General features: G+C 45.3%; 1 protein-coding gene across 3 annotated transcripts in view; it reads right to left on the reverse strand.

The window, feature by feature from the left end:
• The window catches only part of F13A1 (coagulation factor XIII A chain), a 165,805-nt gene that overhangs the window by 17,894 nt on the left and 123,698 nt on the right, over positions 1 to 24,213 (reverse strand). For all 3 annotated transcript variants that reach the window (XM_047102950.1, XM_047102948.1, XM_047102949.1), the window contains 3 exons: positions 19,356 to 19,509; positions 11,771 to 12,058; positions 5,693 to 5,853 (listed from right to left, as the gene is read on the reverse strand). In XM_047102950.1, the coding sequence (XP_046958906.1) occupies positions 5,693 to 5,853; positions 11,771 to 12,058; positions 19,356 to 19,509 (603 nt within the window). The remainder of the gene's footprint in view (positions 1 to 5,692; positions 5,854 to 11,770; positions 12,059 to 19,355; positions 19,510 to 24,213) is intronic.

Here is a 24,213-nt window from a genome sequence, read left to right on the forward strand (position 1 = left end):
GTCTCTCAGTCTTACCCCAGGCACTTTGAGTTTCGTTCCCCTCCTGTGAGGATTCCACAGGGAACAGCGCATGTGCTGAACACCCAGAGGTCAAATTTGATGTCACCAAATAAGGTTATGTTCACTATAGGCTAGACGGCCACATGCTACCCTAAGCAATTCTCTGGGGTGCGCCAGCTGGATTCACAGGCATGGATGTGACCAGGCAGGGGACATTTGTCAGCAACTACCAGGTCTTGGTGTGGTCTAAGCATTCTCACAACCATCACTGATGTTAATACTCACAACTGTGCATTTTAAAAAAATTTTTTTTAACGTTTTATTTATTTTTGAGACAGAGAGAGACAGAGCATGAACGGGGAAGGGGCAGAGAGAGAGGGAGACACAGAATCGGAAGCAGGCTCCAGGCTCTGAGCCATCAGCCCAGAGCCCGACGCGGGACTCGAACTCACGGGCCGCGAGATCGTGACCTGAGCTGAAGTCGGACGCTTAACCGACTGAGCCACCCAGGTGCCCCACAACTGTGAATTTTTGCATGTGGCTGTATTGAATAATAAGAGTAATAATTATTAACGTGTTACACATTCTGCAAAAGGGGACATAGAAGTTCAGAGAGAGGATGTGTGTGAGAGAGACAGAGAGAGAGAGAAAGGAGGGAGAGGAGGAGAAGAGAAAATAAGGTGGTGGCTAGGCATCAATGGTTGAGTGCATACTATGATTATGGTACCATTCTAGGTCCCTTATGGGGATTATTTCAACAATCCCTCCCAGAAACTCAACCAAGTCAGTACTTTACATGTGAGGAGGTTGAGTAATTAGCTCAATTAGTATAGGATAGTGAACCCAGGAAATCCAACTCCAGCCATTGAAGCCACTGTGCTGTTCTGCCTCTTTGCTGAAGGGCCTGCCAGTGTCCCTCTGGGTGTTATCACCCTAGTTGATTAGAGGACATGAAAACTGAAGCCTTCCCTGCTGAGAGTGGGAGAAACCCACCAGAATGCTGTCCCCATGTTACACACCACAGATTGCAGGCAAGCCAGTTGTTAGCCTGGAGGACAACCAGCCTCCCTCCATAGCCCCATTCTCGCCAAAAGCAGCTGTTCACTAAAAATCAAGACTGTGAAGTCTTTTCCTGACTTTCAGCGTCTTACAACCATCAACACATGAGAAAAACTCTATGTCTGATTTTAACAAAATATACTTTTCTCATCAAAATGGTTTCTTTTAAATGTTTTATGTTTATTTTATTTTTGAGAGAGAGACAGAGCACAAGCAGGAGAGGTGCAGAGAGAGAGGGAAACACAGAATCCGAAGCAGGCTCCAGGTTCTGAGCTGTCAGCATAGAGCCCGACGTGGGGCTCGAACCCAAAAACCATGAGATCATGACCTGAGCTGAAATTGGCGCTCAACTGACTGAGCCACCCAGGCGCCCCAACAAAATGTTTTTTGATAGCATGGAAAAAGAGATACATGTTCATTATAGTTTACTGGGTGTCTCTCTCTGCCATTTTCCACATGAGGATCATCTAAGGCCACACACGGTGGGTGCTGGGGATAGCTAACTGGGAGCATGATTTAACCTAGTCTCAATCTTTATTTTCACAGGGACAAATGTAGTCCCAGACGGGGCCCCTTAGGATGTAAGGACATGTCCACTGAGCTAACTGCTTTGGTTGACAGTGACATGGGTTCAGATAGGTGGGCCAATATTCTTCCAGGTTGATCTTTATTTACTCTACAAAGGGAGCAAGGTAGGGACAGCAGCACACTGGTTGCCAGGCTGCTCCAGTCCCAAGGCTGAGGATGGGGACTCATGGAAGAAGGGAGTGCCTTGGACAGAGGCTTTGAAGAAAAAGGAGAAAGAAAACAGGGTTCTATTGGGAGGGCAGAGCTGACAATAATGTTACATTCATGCTCTGGAATCTTCACTGGAGCTTCTGTTCACAGCCTATTATAAATTCTCAGGCAAAAATGACTCTGAGCTGCCTTTCTAGGTTTATCTTCACTAGTCTCCTGTTGCCACCCTCGACTCCAGTCAAGGCAGGCCTCTAGCTCTTTCCATGGGCTGTCCATCTCTCTCCTTGCTTGTTGCTTGAGATGTTATCCATTCCTTGAGGATGGCCTATTGTTCTGCAGCCTTGAGTTTTGATGCCTCAACCCAATGTGATCTCTCTTTCCCTGAAGAACACAGACCCTTTGTTAAGGCAGGCACTTTCCGTGGAAGTTCCCATGTGAGAGCAGTGTAGCCTTGTGGTTATCTGCATGGTCAGAAAAATTCCACTCCTTCCCTGATCAGCACGTGATCATGGGCAAGTCCTTTATGGACAGAATGGCAACCATACTAACAATGCCCCCAGATGCTCAGTGTTTACTCTGCATGGGACTTAGGTATCCATCAACTCATTACACACACACAACGATCTATGAGGTGAGCACGGCTCTAGTGCAGAGGAGAAAACAGAAGCTGTGATAGATTAAGTGACATGTCCAGGCTCACACAGATGAGAAGCAGGTTTGATCTCAGAGAATTTGGCTCCAGAGCCCTTTTACTAAGATGCTACCACCCCCCTGGGGCCTCTGTTTTCTCATCTATAAAATGGGGACTGCAATGATACCCACCTCATAGGATGGTCATGAAGATTAACTAATATAATACAAGAGAAGTACAATAATCTAGAGATCAGTGGTTCCTAGCTGCTGTCATTGTCATCACCATATGCTGGTGTCCCAAATGAAACTGGATGGGCTGGACAGTCATGTCCTCCTAACCCTTTGCATCTCATGTGGTATCACCCTGTGCCCAGCATATTCATCACAGTGACTTTGAGAAAGTCTGTCTGCTCTGGGCCTGATCCAGGCTCAAAGAGATCAACAAAGGGTTCTAGATTTTTCCTAGAATTTGGGAACATGTGTCCTAAGTAATTGTGGACCCCTGAGCCATTGTGCTTTTGTGCTTTCATGGTGTTTGACTCCCTTGCCAACTCCTGCTTTAGACAAATTGTCTAACCCCTCTCCCTGAGGTCTCCTGGGCAATGTTTCAACATAACATTTTCTTTCTCCTCTCCCCTCTGCCTCCTCTCCTCTCCTCTCCTCTCCTCTCCTCTCCTCTCCTCTCCTCTCCTCTCCTCTTCTCTCCTCTCTCCCTCTCTCCTGTTCCCCCCTTCTCTCCTGTTCTCTGTGTCCTCTTTCCCTCTGTTGGTCACTCTCAGGGTAGGAATGGCTACCTGGACACACAACTCCGTATTTTATTTCTCCAGTAGGCTAAGCAGCATCCTAGGGCCCAGGCCTGTGAGCCAGAGTTTCTGGAACCAGGGCCTCTCACAGCTCAGGGACATTTGGATGGCTTTTAGCGTATGGTGCTTTATCCAGGAGCACCTCTTCCCTTGCTTGGATTTAGTGCATCCTTGGGGCTGATATGGTAATAGGTTAGTGGTTTAGGGGCAGCTGATGTGAAGCTGCTCCTGCCTCCTTTCCTGCACAAATAGCACTGGACGGGAACCAGGATTTCCATCTCGTTCATGCTGGAGTCCTGGTTCAATGACCCTGCCTCTAAATAAGTTTCCTCCAGGAACAGCATCCCCCATCCCTTTCTGGAAATAAAAATTAAAAGGAAAACTGACCCTGCAACTCTTTTAAAGGACACTTGCCCTGCCCAGGTCACTCAACTTGTGGCAGAAGGCATTTCCATCACATTGCTTTTTAAGTCAACCCAGAAGATAGCCAACAAATAATCCTTCACAGAAATAATGTCTAAAAGATTGGGGCACCTGCGTGGCTCTGTTGGTTGAACATCTGACTCTGGATTTCAGCTCAGGTCATGATCTCATGGTTGGTGAGTTTGAGCCCTGCATCGGGCTCTGCCTTGGTGTTGTGGAACCTGCTTGGGATTCTCTCTCTCTGCCCCTCCCCCACTAATGCTCTCTCTCCCTTTCTCAAAATAAATAAATAAACTTAAAAAAATAATGTCTAAAAGACGAAAAGGATTAGTTGCCTTTATACATCCAGTTTATTGGCAGCAGTGCAATTAAATTCTATCTTATGCTGTGGTGTGAGGGTTCCACAGCTTGGAGGGGCTCCTCCTGAGCCCCTTCACAGGCACAGGGCATGGGTTCATAATGAAGCGGAGCACGCGGCCCTGCCCCCGAGGGAGCACCTGCCATGGGAGGGGGGCCCCGCCCTGGTTATGCACCAGCACCTGATGCTACTGATTTTGTGTTATCACAGCACTGACACACCTCTGGAGGAGCCCTCTGCTACCCCTCCATGCATTTGTTTCCTCTTCTGCCTGCAGACTCTACACACACTCATTTTCCCTCTGTCTCCTAAGGCCTCTTTCCTGGATGGTGCTGTGACAGACCGCTGTGGGTGGTGCCTGAGTGGAAAGGCTCAAAGACACGTGATGACTTAAGCCTTCCTTGAAATGAAGGGCCTGGGCTCTCTGTCTCAATGGGCATGATGGGTCTGTGTTTGGATGAGCCGCCTAGGGTGACTCATGTCACAGTCCTCAAGTGCCATCCACACGGGTGCCAAGACTCAGTGACAGCCCCACTGAATGCTACAGGATAGTCATTAGCTTTACAAATGATTCACAGCAAGTGATTCATAAGACACAAGGAGTGCTACCTCCCCTCCCCCACCACCTTTAGGGGCATTTAAAATATGCACAACTTGGTAAACTTTGACTATCACTTTAGAAGAATGAAGCTTAAGACCTGTGCTAACTCTTTTAATCACTTCAGGAAAAATGTTCTTCAGCAACTTGGGAAGGCCTCTAATCCCTGGGTAAGGCTCACAAATGGTGTCATACTCCAAGGACATGGATGGAGGCGTGGATTTCTGCTCATAGGGCAGGAAGGTGTCTCAGGATGTGGTTACAGATGCTGCCAGTGCTCCCCCAAAAGAGGGAGCGACTAGGTTGCTACATTTGTTTTCCATTCCCACCCATCCTCAGCCCTCCTCTGCCAAATTCCTTTGAACCACTTGGGCAGAGATTTCTGGTGGTAAATGGAGAGACAACATTAAAACTAGTAGCCAAACAGTCAAACTAACCCTATGGTGACAGAAGTCAGAAAGGTGGTTGTCTTGGTGGGTGGGGGGTGGGGGGGTTATTGACTGGAAAAGACATGAGGATGGAACTTTTTGGGATTTTGGGAATCCTCTATGCCTTTATCTGACTAGTGGTTGCAAGGTGTATACATATATAAAAAGTCATCATCACCAAGCTGACATCTCAGTGTGTGCATTCTACAGTATACAGTTATATCTCCATGAACAACATTACTGCCCCAACACAGGTGGGAGATGATCCCAGTGGTTTCCATTTCATGCCACGCCTGACCCACTTTATTCTGGAGACACTGAAATTCTATCTGTATCCATTACACATCTTTATCTTCCTCCACAAGTATGTTTATACCCATAGGTTATATTTATATCTGCAGCCACATCTATATATTTAAATCTGGAGAGGAGAGAAAAGTGTTCTATGTGTGTGTCTATATATAGGGCAGTTTACTTCTTTCAAAGAACAGGAGGAGCTTAGCTCACCCCTCCTCATGTTTTTTTTTTTTTTTTTTTTGAGAGCAGGACATTCACACACACACACACACACACACACACACACACATGCACTAAGCCTAGTTGTCTGATCAACAACCTTTCCTTCTCCCTTATCTGAGATGGTAAAACTGACCTTGATGATGAGCTTGGGGATCGCCAGCACGGTGGATTTCTGCTTGGCCAGAACGTCCCTGGTCTCACTGACACGCGCTGTGACAAAGAAGTGCAGGAACCCTTGCTCTAGCAGCTGGCTCATGTACTCGCCTGCTCTGATCAGCACTTCCTGTTTCTTGACTGGCGGGGGAGAAACAAACATACAGAGCATTAGGCCCGGAGTGAGACCTGCTTGACTTGCCCCAAGTGCCCCATCTTTCCCATACTAGCCCAGCATCCACCAGAAGCACAGCAAAGGTCAGGGGCAAATGGAACAGAGTCAATCAAGGACAAAACCTCCTGCTTCTCAGGTAAAACAGGAATGTGCTAGAAAACTTAATATTCAGTAAGCCTTACTAGAGAAAATGAGCCGATTTGCTCCCAACAGTGGTTTTGCTGTTGTAGAAACGCAAAGCTGCGACAGAGATGTTTAAAGTCAAAGACCAAGGGGTTTTAACTGGGGCTGCTTTGAGCTGACCAAGGACAATATCAAGATGGCAGATGTGGAGTAGTGAAACCCAAGGCCACTTCATACAACAAGAAATATCTCATAGGCCATAGGCCACCGTTAAGCAAAACTGTCAACTACTTAAACCCTTCCCTTGTAGTGCTCCACATTTTCTTTCCAGCCTTTTATGTACCAATCTGACATGATTTTTCTATTTAAGAGAAAGAAGCCTTTGAAACCAGTTTTTACCCTAGGCATTCAGCTCTCTCCCACCCCCTTTCTATTTGCAACTTAAAAGACCTCTGTGCCAAATCCTTGTTTCCTCAAGTCACTGCTGTTAGCTTTCAGGTGTTGAGGACAGGCCAGTGAGGAGGGCATTTGGAAAATGGGGGAGGGGTGGTCTGGGATCCCTTCTGCTCACCATCCGGGCTGAGGACAGGAATACTCTCCTGTGGTTCTGAGTAAAACAGTGAGGTTCTGTTTGGCAGCATTGCCCACTTTCTCTATCATTCTCATTTGCCACTGCCCAGGATTCAAGAGAGCAAAGGCCACTTTTGTGTTATCAGCTCAGCAGGCAGGCCCAACGGGGAAACGGGTGGCTCACGCCCCCATCCCCACTCCCAGAACACAGGCTCTGTAAAGGTTTACGGAATTGAACATCTCCACCACTGCTTCCCTGCCTTATGTCTGCCTTTGGCCCAAGATTCCTTCTCCTTGTGGAAGTTATTGAAAGGAATGATTCCCATGCTCCATACTTGAAGTGCAAGGGACAGTCCCCAGTTGAAGAAATCTGAAATGAGGACAGGACTCTGTTTGGGGTGAGCCAGGGCACAGGGAAGGCCCCCTGACTTGTCATCCCACAGGCGAGGGTACATCAGGCCATGCTCATCATCTATGTCAAAGTCTCTTCATGGATGAGAAGGTGCTGTGATGGTCTTGAGCCTCTGACTGCAGTTCTCAATCCTGGTTGCAGATCACAATCACCTGCGGACATTTAAAAACCTGCCCTGCTGAGTCCCACCACAGACCAATTAAATCAGAGTTTGGGGGGCTGAGGCCCAGGCATTATTTTAAATGTTCCAGGACAGTTGACTTTAATGTGCAGGTGGGGTGGGGAGGCACTGCTCCAGCAACCCCCCAGAGGATCCCCACGGAATCAGCTCTATAGAAGCCTCAGGTTACCAGAAGGTATGGCCCTTCCAGTGCAGCTGCTTGCTGCTCAGTGTGGTCTGCAGCCCAGAAGCACAGCTGTCACCTGGTAGCTCATTAGATTTTTTTTTTTTTCAACGTTTATTTATTTTTGGGACAGAGAGAGACAGAGCATGAACAGGGGAGGGGCAGAGAGAGAGGGAGACACAGAATCGGAAACAGGCTCCAGGCTCTGAGCCATCAGCCCAGAGCCCGACGCGGGGCTCGAACTCACGGACCGCGAGATCGTGACCTGGCTGAAGTCGGACGCTTAACCGACTGCGCCACCCAGGCGCCCCACCTGGTAGCTCATTAGAGAAGCAGGTTCTTTGAACCCACCCCAGCTTACTGAATTAGGATCTGCATTTGAATAAGTGTCCATAGGACACATATTCAGCTTTGAGAAGCTCCCAGAGATAGGAAGGAGGTTCTAACAGAAGGGGTGGAGTTAGGGCAGAATTAGGGTGGACAGTCTCAATCTTAAAACGGAAAGTCCTGCACCCTGGAACCCATGCAATTCCTAGTAAGTTGGACAGGTTGGTCATTCTAGGCCAGTGGTTGTCAACTGGGGGTAACTTTGCCCCTAAGGGAATGATTAGTAATGTCTGGAGACATTTTTGGTTGTCACAACTGGGGATTGCTACCAACATCTAGTGGGTAGAGGCCAAGGATTCTGCAAAATATCCTATAATGCACACAATAGCCCCCACAACAGCCTGAAATGGTAGTGGTATCCGGGCTGAGAAACCCTCCCCTAGGCTATGCCGAGTTACTAGAATGTATTGGTCCATCTCAGACAAGTACTAAACAGTGTGGCTAGGTTTTCTGGGCCAGTCCTATTCCATTTAGAATCAGCCTTTAGAATCTATGACCTTGGCTTGACCTTGGCCCTTGAATTCTGCTTTTTTGAATGACCCATTCATATTGTCTTCTTTGGGTCTGAGCCTGGATCCTACTTCCTCTATGGCTCCCCTGGTAATTAATTGTCCAGACACATAAGACTCCACCCCTTGACTGGCTACAACCTCAGATGAACACAAAGGGCCTCTTTTTCACTCCCCCAGATCTGGATGCATGCAGTGGCAAAATGGTATGCCTTGAAGAACATGCATTTTGTCTCTAGCTGCCTCCAGTAATAATAATAAAAAAAAAAATGGACTCCTTCTAATTATTACTGGAGGGCTGTGTTTGACCACTGGGTTCCTTTAGGCAGGCGAGATGTGCCTGACTTCTTTCTACCAATCTTAACGGTGGCTTTGGCTACCTTTATAATGTTGGCACCAGGGCATTATTCTCTGGGGCTGGAACATTCTCTAAATCATAGCACTAAGGAAACTGGGCTGTGCTTCCAAGCCCCAGAGAACAGTGCTCCTGAAATAGTATGTTATATAAGTGCTGTGTTTTGCCACTGCACAAGAAATTGTTCTAGATAAAGTTTATTAAACGTGGCAAGAGAAAGAAGAATAGGTTTTCATTCTATGAGTGGTGGAGCTGGGATCCTGCCAATATCATTTACTGTGTCTGGGGAAAGCCAAGGGAGACACAGACAGGAGCTGCCTCATCTCTTTTTCCAAAAAGCAAAGAAAACTAAATATAGCCAAGTGGAAATGATAGCACCTTTGAAGGTACTGGAAGGTTTAACTTATTCAAATCTTCCAAGCTGATTCTAGCCCACACATTCTCTTTAATCATCAATCTGGAAAGTATGCCTCCCATTCTACTTGGAAAACTTTCTTTGTAACACAGCCTCCTGGGACTGTACTCTGACTTGCTTGATCAAGGTCTAGAGTCAAGTGGCATTTTGCAATATACTGCAATTTATTTTATTTTATACTATTTTATTTTATTTTGTTTTATTTTATTTTATTTTATTGAAATTTATTTTAAATTGCAGTATGCAACCTATTGCCTACAGCCAATGCCACCTGGCCAGCTGTCCCTAGATCAATGACTGAGAGGGTTAATGGATCATGCCATTCTAGCCTAAGAAATCATATAAGCTTCTTATCTCATAGGATTAGGGAGAAAAGGGGAAGAAGATGGAGCTCTGGGTCTCCCGTGAAGTGGGAAAAGGATGGTGCATAGTTAAACCTGACTGAGATCATGCCTCATTTCTGCTCAAAACCCTCTATGGGCTCCTGGAATCAAAGCTAAAGTCCTCACAAGGGCTCACAGTTATTTACATAATCTACACCCACCACTCTTCTCTGGCCACCTTTGCTCCCAACTCCAGCTTCCTGCCTACTCGTTGAACACATCAGACATGCTCTGGCCTCAGGGCCTTTGCATTCACAGTTTTTTTCTGGCTGCAAAGCTTGCTCCTTTCCTTCTGTCAGGTTTCTGTTAAATGTTACCTGGTTAGAGAGGTTTTCCCTGGTCACCCTACCCACACAGCATCCCCTTCATCCCTCACCCTGCTTTACCCTGTTTTATATTTTCCTATTATATGCATAATCATACTATATAGTACTTGTTTGTTTATTGTTCACTCCCTTAAGACCACAAATTCCATGAGGGTAGGCACTTCTGTTGTGCTCACTGCTGTGCCTCCAAAACAGTATCTAGACATTCAGCATGAAATAAAGGTTTGGGGAATGAATCTACAACCCTGTGATGTGGGTGGTATTGTTCCCAGGAACAGAAGAGCTCTGATCAGATCACTTAAGTAACTTGCCTCAGGACACACAGCTGGTAGGTGAGGTAGTCTCGATTTACCTAAATCTCTATTTACCTAATTTCAAGATCCAGTTTCTGTAAACTCCACTGTGTCTGCCTGTTCTAACCAATTGGGATGCCTGTTCTCTTGAGTCCTTTATACTGACTACTCTTTTCATTAATAATTACCTTCCCTACCTCGAGGGATATAGGAAAAGTGCTAGATCTCCCAGTTTTACCCCCCACCGCCCCCAAATACTATGGTGATTTCCTAATTGTTAGCCACATTATTACAGCTATGGAATAGCTCAGTCTTGGAATTAGGATTTTTCAGAACAGTTCCCCACTTTCCTGGGGCTGTCTTTCTAAAGCCTCAGAAGGGTATATTCACAGCGGCTTGGGACAACTGGTGAATCTAGAAAGCTTGAAAACAATTGGGTGTATGAGTTGGTTGTCTGGGGTTGGGGGTGCATATTAGTCTTGCTTGCCTCCATGTTGTAAAAACTTATTATTTGTTCACCTTTAATTTTTTTTTTTTCATTTTCTGGGCCATATGTCAGGTCAACAGAAATCTAGTGCCTTGAAGCGTTCAGGTCCTTTCTAGCCTGCTCTAATTCGACATGCTTGGCCTAGAGACCAGGTTTTCCTGATTCTACCAGTCATGTGACCAACTTTTGTGCCCCCTAAATACTAGTACCCCAAGAAATGGGTACTATTTAAGACTGGTTGAAATTGCAACCTCCAATGCAAGCTGGAGCCTGTCCAGCCCAATCCTGCTTAAAATATTCTGAACTTTTACAGTGAAGGAGATGCTTTGGAAGGCCATGCATTTGAGGGAGGCTGGCTAGGATCAAGGATGAGAAAGAGATCCCAGAAGAGGCAGCAGAGAGAACAAAACCCTTCAAAGGCTCCTGGACAGCACATCCTGGGTCTCTAGCATCCTCTCTCAAGGGTGGGCTCATCGCTGTCCCTATACATCAGCAGATGAGTTTTCAGAAATGGCCTGTCTGCAGAGCTTAGACCTCCTGCCTCCTAAATGGTAAAGCAAAACACATCATTCCTACTGGGGTAGCCTGCAAAACTTTACCTGACTCAGGGAGAGTTACCAGTGGGTGGCCTGCTGTCTGACACCTGTGCGTCACAAACTTTCCTGGGCACTAAAATCCCTTTGGGATCTTGTTAAAATGTAGATCCTGGTTTGACAGATGTGGGGTGGGGCCTAAGGGTCTGCATTTCCAACCACCTCCCAGGGGATGCTGATGTTTCAGGTCCTCGACCCACACTTCAAGTAACAAGAAATTACATTTAATTCTCATGACTCATGGGGCTCTAGGCTTTGAAAATTTTGGTGTTCTCTTCTTTTTTTTAAATTTTTAAATATTTATTGACAGAGAGTGAGAATGACAGAGAGAGAGAGAGAGTGAGAGAGAGAGATAAAGAACCCTAAGCAGGCTCCTTGTTGCCAGCCCAAAGCCTGATGTGGGGCTTGAACTCACAAACTGTGAGATCATGACCTGAGCTGAAATCAAGAGTTGGAGGCTTAACTGACTGAGCCAATCAGGCACCCCTCAGTATTCACTTCTATGCATGAGAGGTGAAGGTGACATTTGAGGCCCCCCTGGGAGAAAGGGATTCTCCCATGTGGTTCATGCTCCTGAGCTCTGGGACAGGATTTTAACTTTGGAAGTTATTAATGAGTGATACCACCAAGACAGACAGGGAGGCAGAGAACAATTCCCAAGGAGAAGAGCCCCCTCATTAGCTTACAGGACATGGGCTCCAGCGTCACTTCAAATGTCTCCTTCTTGAATTCTGTCTTGGAGACTCCCGTGTAGAAGACAATGTTGCCTGAGAGATAGGCTGAGAGGGTGTAACGGTTGGGGCTGTTGTTCTGGAAGGTGATGGTGAGCTTGAAGTCTCTTCCCAGCACGGCTTTCTCCACTTCAAAATCCATGTCCACGTCAGACCTTGGTTTGACAATGCCTTCTGTGTTGAGGGACTTTTTAGCCCCATACATCAGTGCAGTTTCTAGAGCCAGCCTCTCTTCTTCTTGGCCTAGGAAAGAGGCAGAGATAATCATAGGAAAAAAATAAATGCAATCCATCAAAGAGAAATTAATAAACAGACAGTGTTGTCCTTGCTGGGTAGCCTCCATAAGCCACACAACTGCCCTTCAAGACAGGTGTGTCACCATTATTCCTATGTTACCAATTCTGCAAAGTCAGAGTTCTGGTCTGCCCAGGCTGCTGAGTTAGGTGGCATGACCAGGGCTTACCTGCAAGGGGGATGCTAACAGACTTGCTCTAAGGGCTGTTTCCCCAGTGCTGCTACTACAGGGTTCAGCAGGTAGACTGGCACAATCTACCTCTTCTCAAATAGTGGCATCAATTTGCTTCTCTCCCCAAATCCTAGCTAGAATTTGGGGATCTCTAAGTAAAGATTTTGGCAGTAGCTACATCTAACCACTCCAGCTGGTGCTATACGAGTTTTCTCCTATTCATGGATCTTTCTGGTAAGACCTGTACTCCTCTTCTCTCTTTCCACTTGGGTCTCTCCCCTTTGCTCCTGCTGAGCTGACCCCTGGGCAGCTGCCATTCTGCCCTCTACTCCTTCCCCTGGTGCCATGTGGCCCCGAAAGAGTGCAGAGATCACTTTTCCCAAGCAGTGCACGGCCCCATCCACTCAGACATGACCAATTGTTAACAAGCCTTCCCTGCCAAAGGGCTCTAAGACCAATCTCCCGTGGGGAGCACTGGGTTCTCTAGTGCCTCTGGATGTTCACTGTGTTCGTTAGAGCCTGTCAGAGGTTCTGAGATTGAGCCCTAAGGTGAGGAGACTTATTTAACCAAGACTTCCCAAATTCATCTGACACTGAACACATTTGTTTTGAGGGACACCTATTGGCATCTGGTGGTGCACCATATTTTCTAATGCAGTTTGAGATGTGTGTGCTGTTTTTAGGTAAATGTCTTCTGTTGGCATTTCCAAGGTGGCGGGGGAGGAGATGAAGGCGGGGGTGGGGCAGGGAGGAAAAGGGGTAAGTTCTGGAAGAATCAAACAATAGCTTTGTGCAGGTGTGGAAACAAAACATACAGGTACAAGTCAAGCCTTAGGGTTTGCTCCTCTTGGCTCAGCTGGGCTGATATTTCCTTACAGAGCCCTGGACAAAATGCTTGGCTTGAGGGGACAGGGCTTGAGGAGGTATGGAAAGATAGTCATTATTCTCTTTACCACCTGACTACCTTTGGGTGTATCTTTGTGCATCGTGGAAGACACAGAGGCAAATTCTTTGACTTGTGAAAACTAGTCATGGAAATGTTTAGCAAAAAAAAAAAAAAATCACTTTGAAATAAAAATGCAAACTTTTAAATTCATTAATTTTTAAAAATTATATTTTAACGTATATTCATTTTTGAGAAACAGAGTGCGAGTTGGGGAGGGACAGAGAGACAGGGAGACACAGAATCCAAAGCAGGCTCCAGGCTCTGAGCTGTCAGCACAGAGCCCGATGCAGGGCTCAAACTCCTGAATGGTGAGATCATGACCTGAGCTGAAGTCAAGGGTTTAACAAACTGGGCCATCCAGGTGCCTCTAAATTTGTTAACTTTAAAATAATGTCTTCTACCTTAGTAATGAGATGCAATGCAGATGAAGAAGCCAATAACAATATCTACCACTGATAACGATGTGACAGGTATTGTGTTTAAGTGTGTGCTGGCACTGTCTCATTTACTCCTCAGACAACTCTACAAGGCATGCACTATTGTTACTATCCATGTCCTTATTTGTAAAAAACAAAAAAAAAGGTGCCTTCATCAGAGGATTGTTAGGAGGTTAGAGGGAGTATGCGCACGAGAATCAGCAGCTACCAGTACTTTGCAAAGACGGAAAATGACAATAGGTGTTGCAAACAAGCTTGAGTGTGGTGTGTGTGTGTCTCTGTGTGTGTGTGTGTGTGTGTGTGTGTGTTAACAATTTCTCTCATTGTCAAGATTGCAAGAATGTGCCAGGAACAACTGGTCTAGGACAAGCATTGGCTAGCACACATGCTTACAGATCAATAAGAGGGAGATAATAATAAGGGGAATGAGGGGCCATGAAAAGGAAAGTTCAGGGAAATGTTTTAGCAGAGAGCACCTGGCAAACAGCTCCTCGAGAGAGCATTACTGATTACTGCTTTGGATGGCCACCAGATATGCATTTAGGCAAAATGCAGGAGGGGAACCCCAGCGGCGGGGGCCTGGTCAGAGAGTGCCACCTTGGTGGGGAGAGAGGCCGAGCTGGTCCCAATGAGGAGAAGGGGCTGCGGAAGGCTTGTGGTGAGCCATGAGAGACTTTCTATAGGGTCATGGACAGAGGTGCCTCTGGCCCCCCTCTGAGGATCAGCCGTCCCTGTGAGCGGGAAGCCAGGCCCACGTAGGAGGCAGGGACGTCAGGGTCTCCCCAGAGCACTGCAGAATCCCCGTCTCTCTGCGGTTGTGCTTTATGATCTGACATCTTCCATAATTCAGGGCCATGAATTCAGTGCCGTGGGAGAATGATCTAAAGCCAGATTACATTTTTTGAGATTCCTCTGTGGCCTCCAGGAGCAAGGTCAAAAGCAGCTTTCCATTAGCTCAGATATAATGAAAGCCCCCTTTTATGTCTGTGGAAGTTTCTTCTCATTGTTCAGGTGTTAGCTCAGATGTCCCCTTCTCAGAGAGCACCCCCCTCCATTACCCTGTGTAACGTGTCCCCGAACCCAGGTCTCTCAGCTCTCACTGACACATTGCCTGGTTTTCTGTCCTTTTCCCAGTACTTGACTCTGCATGACATCATTTTCCCCACTAGAACCCATCTACATGTCCCCAGGACCTACGATCCAGCCTGGAACAGAGGCTCTGAAGGATGGAGAAGAACATCAGAGAGGCACATTGCTTTTATCCAGAGACAAAACTTTCATCTTTATGATAGATACTAAATAGTCCAGTTTGGGACATGTGATGTGCATGTAAGTTCACCTGTGAAAGTGTCACCTGCCTTACCATTCATTTGATGATTTGGTGCGAGTTGAGCCACTATAACGTCCAGGCACTGTACTAGGCTCCGAAGAGAAGCACAGCCCTTCCCTCACAGGTCTTGGACACAAGTGCAGAGAGATCACTGTACATGTGTCCATCATAGACTCTGGGGCAGACATTTGCGTGTGGGGAGTAACATGGGAGAGAGACTCAACACCTACTGGGGGCCGGGAAGTCTTCTCAGAAGGGTTTTTCTTTCCACAGTAAGAGCAAGGGCATGAAGACAGTGGCAGCCTGGCTCTGTGGATGACTGTCAGCAGCTCTCCTGGCTGCTGCTTGGGATGCCTGTGGATGTGGTCGGGAGGTGCAGCGAGGGTGCCCTAAAGGCAACTAGCAGAGGCTTGGCGAGCTCTTATTGGAATGCCCTTCAGGCAACAGGGGAGAGGAAGGGCTTTTAAGCAGCAGACTCAAATTTATATTTTAGATATGTCACTTTGGCAGCAATGCATGCATTAGACAGAAGGAAAGAGGATGTGGGGGGAAGGTGGAATTGGGAAGCTCCCGCAGGTAGCTGGGAGAAAAATACTCAAAGCCCGAGCTAAGAGTAGTAGTATTGTGATAATGATAGAACTACTGGCAGGAGCAGAAACTGACTCTTACTGGACACTTATTCTGAATCAGGCACTATGCTAAGGGCTTTCCACACCTGATGCCTTTAAATTCTCAGAGCGTGGCCATGGTATAGAGATAGGACAGGAGGTGAATTTGAACTATTTCAAAGGGGACGTTTAGAAGGTTTGCTGCTTGACTACATTGCAAAATCTTGGGTGGGGGGGACTGTGTTCTCTTCACTGGGGTCGGGAGTGGGGGAAACATCTGGGCAACGGAGGAGTGAGAGAAGGTGGCATACGGGAAGGGTCTGTTTCAGGTTTCTAAGGGAGACTTAAGTGAATGTGGAGTTGAACAGAGAAGCTGGGCCAACGACACAGACTGGGCTGGGGGCGATTGGTAGATATGCAAATGTTAACATCAGCCTTGGAGAAAGAATGTAAAGTGGGTAGGAATGAAGCCCAAGGGTTGAGCCTAGACTAAGTAACCTTCAGAGATAGGGGGAAAAAGAGGAGTTTAGAGTTGCAGAAGGGGATAGAAGAAAGAGTCAGGTAAGCTGGGATGGAACCAGAGTGGAACAAAGAGAGGGAAGAGAGAATTTCAAGATCCAGGGCTGAGCCGTGGTGTCAAATTCACAGGAAGCTGAGGCAAGCAGGGATCTGCAAACATTTGTTTCACCTCAGGATCAGGGGGTCTTGGCAGACTTGGGAAGAGGAACTTCAAGGTTCTGCTGCCAGTAGCAGAACTGAGGTATGCTAGGCATGAAATGAAAAGAAAAGGCCCCTGATAGGGCGCCAAGGGCGGGCAGCTCTTCCAAGATGTCTGGCCACGGAGGCCAAGAGGAAGAAAGAACAGGGTATGTTCAGTGGGGGATATATTGCTGAAAAAGAATTTCGTAACTTTTTTTTAAACGCAGGTGACACTTGATCCTGCTTAAATGCAAATGGGAAGGAGCTAACAGGGAAGGAGAGACAAAAATACGAATGACAGAGGGAATAATTGATGGAAGAAAAAGGAAATGGGATCCAGACACCATCATAAAAGAAGATAGATTGCCACACAAGTTTTAAGAATTCTGGTTTTCAAAATTTTATAGTTTCCTAATCTTATATATTTGAAAAGAGGTATAAAATTAATATTAAGCTTTAGTTCATCCAAGTGAAAAATGATCTTTCCACAATTTAGTTAATTAAAATAGTTAATTCCTAAATCTGGTAATAATTTCTATCTGTTTTTATTCATCTCCACATTTTAGTGGCCACATTCAGCATTTATGGAGAGAGAAATTATATGAGAGATTCAATAATGAGAATCAGAGTGACAAATGCATGACCATGGATGCCAGTAGCCTTTCCTAGGGGCCCGTGGCGATGTCTATAATCACTCAGTCTTTCCCGCCAGATCCCGGCACAGTCTCTGCATCCTTCTGTAAATAGCATCCAACTTGGTCATTCCTAAAGTCAGAATTTAAAATGCATCTGCCATTCTTGAGTAAGAGGCTAATTAACCTCCTGGGATCAAACTCCAGCCCAGAAGCAGGATGGGGAGTCTCTTACAGCTCTCTGTGAAGATCTAGGGGTTCTTCTGCTTGGACCAGACCCCCACACCGCCCACCTCCCTGAGCCTTGCCTTCTTGCCAAATTCTGGAAGCCTGACCCTCAGAGGTCTTTCTCATTCAGAGTTGGGACATTTTATTTCTTTTAATCTTGTGTCCACCCCTGGTCAAGCCCCTGACTCTGCTGTGGAGTTTTTTTCTTTTTCTGGGGGGGAGGGGGTCCTTTCTTTTTTGACATCTGACCCTGATTTGGCTTTCACTGCCACCTCCATAGATGACAACTAATGAAAATGGTGCGCTGCTGTGTGGTTTACACAAGACAGCTGGTTGTCTGGATGGCTCCCTGCAGGGTTGCCTCTTGCTCTCAACACTGTCTGCTCAGGACTTCTTCCACACCAGGAGTTTATCTACAGTCCCTACTGGGCTGCCTTTTCCTGGAGAACTCTCTCCTCATGCTTCAGCTGGCCGATTCCTGTTTATCCTTCTGTCTCAGTGAGCCCATCACTAATGTCCTCCAGGATCCTGAGTCTGGCTTGGAAGTCCCCTCTCTGTCTGCCCCTGTTCCAGACACCTGCTGCATAACTCAGTGAGGGCTTGCTTCCGCTAATCTCTCCAGCTAGACTGTGCATCTTGTTCCTACATAGTGCTGGGAATATGGTGGGTGGTTAATAGCAAGTTGTTGAATGAATGAGCGAATAAATGTGTGTATATTGCAGCTAGTTTCTTTCTCTTTTTCTATGGACTTTTAGTTTTCCTTTCCCGGCCTCTTTGCCTGTAACTCTATTACAAGAGGGCATTACTTGTTTGTTTGGTTTCATTGTGCTTATGGTTGAAAAAAACTCTCATTTCAGGAAAAAGCCAAAAAGAAAAAAAAAAACCCAACTTTGTATCTATGTTGTGCAATGGATGATAACCAATAGAAGAGAAGAATGAACCATTTCAGAAATGCAGCAAAATCTCACTAGTTCAGATGACAAAAATCCTGAATTTCTAATACAATGCATGAGAGTTCTCAATTCAGCAAGCTTTCTCTTTATAGTGCAAATTGCTTTTTTAAATAAGAGCAGAGAGACTGTCTAAAATATTTAAAACAAATTCTGCACTTCTTAGCACTTCAGGAATACTGATGAATATTTAGGTATATGCTAATTACTTGTCATTTCTATCCATTCAGTAAAATAAATGCCACTCCTAAGAACCTCTGCTGGTGAATCATTTGTAAAATATACTCCACATTCTCCATCAAGGCACCCAAGCTCCTCTACCTCCTCTCTACTCCTGACCTTGGGTGGCTTTGTCTCCAGTCACTAGGCATTCTGAACTGATGGCTTAGTAATGTCTTCAGGACACTAAACACACACTACTTCACACCTCCATGCCTTTAGTCATTGATGTTCCCACTGCCTGGAAGCCCTTGTCTATATTTCTTTAATTGTGGTCTGTGACTTTTCTTATCCTAGTCTGCTTTTTCTGGATCTCCTGGTTGGACAGAGTGTCCTCCTTCTTTGTTTCCCAAGTTCCTTCTGCATGATGATCCTATTACTTTTCCAGGAATGGAAACTGGGTCCTGCTCACCATGGGGATCCCTGCCACCAAACCCAATTCCAGACATAGAGTAGGCACCTGGTACTGATTGAAATGGACTTGAACTCAACGGCTCCATTTGAAACCATCTACACAATAACTATTATTAACATTAACATTATTTTATAACTGCAACCTAATGGGCCTGAATTAGTGAGATTACACTGTCCTGTTAATATTGTATTATCTGTCTCAAGGGACTTTTGTGATAATTCAGTGGGACAATGTATGTGAAAATAGTTTGTAAAGTACTAAACAAATGTGAATGGTTGTTTAAATTTCTGTAATTGAACTAAAATGATACTAGACAATGTTTTCTATTATTGGAAGTTAAGATTCTTTCATGTTTTTGTGCGCAAGAATACATTCTATATATTGTATGAAAATAGACATGACTTTAAACCAAATCATTTTCACAGGCCATGTGAAAGGGAATTTTGCTCAGAGCAAACAAACAAAGAGAACTACAAGGAAAATTGTGGATGTGGTGTGTTTACCTCATGAGAGTTTATAGTTCATTTTGCAGGACACATTTCATAGTGACAGTGGGGAAGTGCCAAACAAGCTTGGGCAAAGAAATCTTCATTCAGTGGCAGTAAGTTACCTTCTTGGAATTTGTAGGTATCAGTAATATCCCTTATGCCATCTCCTCCAACTTCTTTGGTCACAATTAATTTCCCAATGTGGGTGGTATCAACGTTTTCAACCACATGAGTGCCATCTTTTTTGACTGTAATGTAAATGAGATCACTGTTGACCTAAAAACAGGAGAGGAGAGCATTAGCCATCATTCAATGTCCTTGTCACCAAAATCTCTCTCAGGGATGTAGTCATCTGGGATCCCTACAGTTGACATGTTCCTTTCTTCAACAACATTGGATTCACAGGGCTGGACTCATTTTAAAATGAATCTCAAGGGCAGTCTAGCTTCCATTAGCCACCAGGTGTCATAAGTTAAGAGTATCTGGACTATTGATTGTTCAAGCATCAACCATTTCTTTCTTCCTTTTTTCTTCCTGGTGAATCCCACCTCCTCAGAATGAGCCAAAAGCACCAAGCCTGTTCCTTGCTTTCCCAGACTGCTTTTAAGCCAGCCATGGCTATGTGACCTACTGCCAGGAAGAAGAGGAAGTCTGCTGGGTGGCTTCTGGGAAGGATTCTCCTCCATTATAAAGGAGAGAGTTTGCCGTTTCCTTCTGGCTTTTGCATGTTTTCACAAGAAGCGACATGATGCTTGGAGCTTCTGTAGCCACCCTGGGACAGTGAAGAGAAATACCGCCAACAATACAAAGATGGCCAAGTAGAAAGATAAGAAGCACATGAGGGCTTAGCAGTGCTGTTAAATATCTGAGCCAACCTTGGGACTGCTTCCTTTAGGACTGAGAAAAAATTATAGTTAAATTCCTCTTGTTTAAGTCATTTTAATTCTGTTACTTGCAGCCAAAAGCATTTTAATTGAAAAATGATATTAGGCCATCAGGAAAAATTCAGGTAATTTTCTAGTGGTTCAGCAACTAAACCATGTTATTTGTGGTGTTTGGAAACAGCATCTTGGGGCCATGCTGGCTGACCCCCAAACTCTTCTGACATTCTGCCTTATACTCTACCTTTCAGAAACAATGTCTAAAGCTGTGCCTGAAGGCTGATTCCCACAGCGTCTCTTTTTATATTCTTTACAACCACTTTCTTGGGATCCCATTTACTAGCATGGGAGTGGGTAGGAAATACCAACTATGGTGCGCTGTCAGGAGCTCCAGCTGAAAACAGTCCCTGATGTGTTCACAAAATGCTTTCTGAGCTGCAGATTCCTACTCTTTCAAATAGGGCGATAATAGCACCTTCCTCAGGGTGGTTGCCAGAATTAACTAAAAAGATGTCTGTAAATTACTTATCATAGGGCCTGGAGTGGATCAAACAGTCAATAAATAATAATAATAATAATATCATAAGTTAATATATAAGTAGTACTGCCCAAATACTGTAGTGCTATAGTCTTAAACATGGACAAAATACATTTGGTAACTGACTGCCCTTGTAGGATTTACTTTCTAATAAAGGAGATTCTGTGCATTAGAATCACCTGGGGAACTTTTAAAAAAATAGATGCCCAATCAAGGAGGTCTTGGGTGGGACCCTAGATCTATTATTTTTTTATATTTAATTTTTTAAATTTTATTTTAGGGAAAGAGAGAGCAAGCAGAGGAGGGGGAGGAGGAGGTGGAAAGAGAGAGAGAGAGAGCGAGAGAGAATACTAAGCAGGCTCCATGCTCCCACAGCCCTGGGATCATGACCTGAGTCAAAATCAAGAGCCAGAATCTCAACTGACTGAGCCACCCAGGTGATCCTACATCTATTATTTTTAAAAGAAGTTCTGAAATATTGTCTTGGACAACCAGACCTGAGCACCCCAGCAATATGGTACAATAAGTACCTTGTGGGGGAATGTCTAAGATACCATGGGAGCACCTGGGGCAGTGCGGTGGGCCAGGGTGGGCGTGGTTAGGAAGTAACAGCCAAGTTGAAAGCTGGAAGATGCATAGGAATTAGCAAGCGAAAGGATCTCATGTTAAGTGTTCATAGCCAAACAACCAAAACTCACAAAAGAACACAAGGAAATTTTGGGAGGGAATGGCCATGTGTAGTTCCTTCATTGTGGGAAGGGTGTCACATGTGTATGGGTATGTCTGAACTCATCAAGATGCATATGTGAAGTGTGTGCAATCTTTTACATTAATCATACCCCAAGAAAGCTAAAGAGAATAAAGCAAAGAAGAAGAAGAAGAAGAAGAAGAAGAAGAAGAAGAAAAAAACAGAATGGAGAGAGGAAGGTTGTGACAGATAGAGAGATTGGCCACTGCCAGGATATCTGAGGGTATTTGAGAGACACACTGGATCAGCTGCAAGAACCTTGGGTTCTGATCTGGAATGCGTACTTTTAGAAACTTACATTCCTGCTTCTATAAAATGAAAATAATTATACTTGTTCTGCCAATTTCATAAGAACGTTTTAGTGAGATAGGATCTATGTGAGCATGGCATATAAACTTTAAAATTGAGTAAAAATATAATGGTTCTTATTAGGTAATGTGGAACTTGATGATAGAACCCTAACTTTCCAAATTGAGGTTAAGAAGAACAACTTTTTGCTGCTTTCTCACAAAATGCTCTGAATTTACATGAAATCTGACCTCTACTAAGGAGAAAACAAGTAGCCATCATTTATTGAATAACCATGAGGTTTCAGGGACACTTACAAATTATGTAATTGAAACCTCACAACCATAGACATCTGATAATAATATATATTATTATCCCTATTTTACAGATGAGGCTGCTAAGTGGGTCAAGAAGCTGTCAGCAAAGTGTGTGTAGTCACATAGTTGGTTCCTGCTAGAGAATGAAAATCCTGGGCTGGCCCACAGCCTGTTCCCTAACCTTCAACCTGGGCTCGCCCATTCCCTGACCTTCATCGTGCATTGCCTTTTCCACATGCTCCTGCCAGACCACAAGTGCTGCCATGAGATGGTGAGATGGTTTCATGCCTGGGGTTCAGGTGGTTCCATGGGCCTCAGATGTCTGAGGGGTGATAAATGGTGGCCTTGTTCTTTAGCAGAATAACCATGGCTTCACAGCACCAGCCATAGAATGTGAAAGGCCAAAATATGAAATCAGAAATAGGCAATGACAGAGCAGACACCTAAGGAATATTTATCATTTTGGGGAGGGGGGGAAGTTAAGGAAACTAAATGAGCTTCTGGAGAATTTTGGCTTTCCCTCTGGAGGAGACCATACAAGCCCAAACAGCTCCCTCCTCCACTTGCTAATTATAGCAACAATGTTAATAAATATCCTCTTAATAACAGCCCTTACAACAGTTTAGTTTTCCAGTGAGACAAGGCTAAATATGAAAGTGGCTAACTCATTGTTTCCTCTGGAGTATAGAGCTTAGGAAATTTATGTGGGCTAAAATCTCAGGCCAGCCCAGCAGTACTGTCCCTTGTGGAGAGAGGAGAGGAGAAACCCACATATGAAATGGCTATTGCATATGTATGTCGGGGGAGTGTGGAGGGAAAGTATTCTTTCCAATCGACATTAGCAAGCTTTCTTTTTGGTTTCAGCCACTAGTGTAATGGTCCTCCATTTCGGCTGCATATGAGCCCCCGAGTGCTTAAGAGAGTACCGGTGATAACCTAGGGGCACCTGAGTGGCTCAGTTAGTTGACCATCCAGCTTTTGGTTTTGGCTCAGGTCGTGATCTCACAGTTCATGAGCTCCAAGTATAGCTCCAAGCAGACAGGGCAGAGCCTGCTTGGAATTTTCTCTCTCTCCCTCTCTCTCTGCTCCTCCCCTTCTCTCTCTCTCTCTCTCAAAATAAATAAATAAACTTAAAAAAAAGTACCAGTGATAGGCCCCCATCCAAGGCCAATTGCATGTCTGTGGTAGACTGTTATAAATACAGGTGATGCTGGAAAGAATATTGGACCTACACTGTATGACTTTAGGCAAATTACTCAATATCTCTGAGCTTGGGTTTAAAATTCCCATTCTTGCAGGGCTGAAAGGTAGATTAGTACTGCTAGAGAAAGTCCTATGTTTAAGGGTAATTTCTTTTGAATGGAAAGGAGTCTTAGTGGCCTTCTAGTCCTATCCCTACATGCGAAGGGATGTGGTTATGCAGAATGTGGGCATCCCACCGTGAAACCCAGTGCTGGTTTCAGCACACCACACCTTTGCCTCCTTGTCACACAGGCACTTCCTAGTCAGCCTCTGCTGAGGTGCTGAGCCCCAGGGACTCAGCAAAGGTGGGCTGGGGCAGCTGGCTAAGGGTCCCCTCTCTACAAACTTCTGCTTGTGCCCGTGGAATGTGAGCATATGTCTACTGCTGGCAGAAGCTACAATTTTTACCAATAAGGATGGAAACTCTTCTTAGGGTCCAGGAAAATTTGCTTTGTTCACTCACTTCCAAGTAGAGATAACTACAAAATAGGCTGTGCAGAGAAAGTGATGCTCCTCTAGGGGCATATGGAGGCACTGGGTACCTGCTTGGTTGGAGAGCCTTTCTGGCACAATTGTCATCCGTCTACCCTGTGCTTGCCATTCCTTCAGCCTGTAGGGGTCGGCTACATGTTCAGGCACCTGTGTGTGCTCCCTGCTGCCCCATCCCTGGGCCTCATCTCCCACCAGGACTTGCCAGCACCTGAGGGCACCATCTGGATCCTATCACTCTGAGACTGTTCTCAGCAGTGTACTCTGCATCAGATTTTGTTAGCTTGCTGGCTTGGTTCACTGACCCAACCATCCATCCATCCATCCATCCATCATTCATTCACCAAGTATTTATTCATGACTACAATGTGCTAGAACTTGCTTTCAGTGATGAGGATACGTTTGTGGAGCTTATATTCTAGAAGGGAGAGAAGGAATAATACTAAGGCAGGATAGAAGGATAAAAGGGCAGGAAGT

The sequence above is a fragment of the Lynx rufus genome, unplaced genomic scaffold (genome assembly GCF_022079265.1).
Source record: "Lynx rufus isolate CCGP_SWC_20201006 ecotype Redwood Valley unplaced genomic scaffold, mLynRuf1.p SCAF_6, whole genome shotgun sequence".
Lineage (NCBI taxonomy): Eukaryota > Metazoa > Chordata > Mammalia > Carnivora > Felidae > Lynx > Lynx rufus.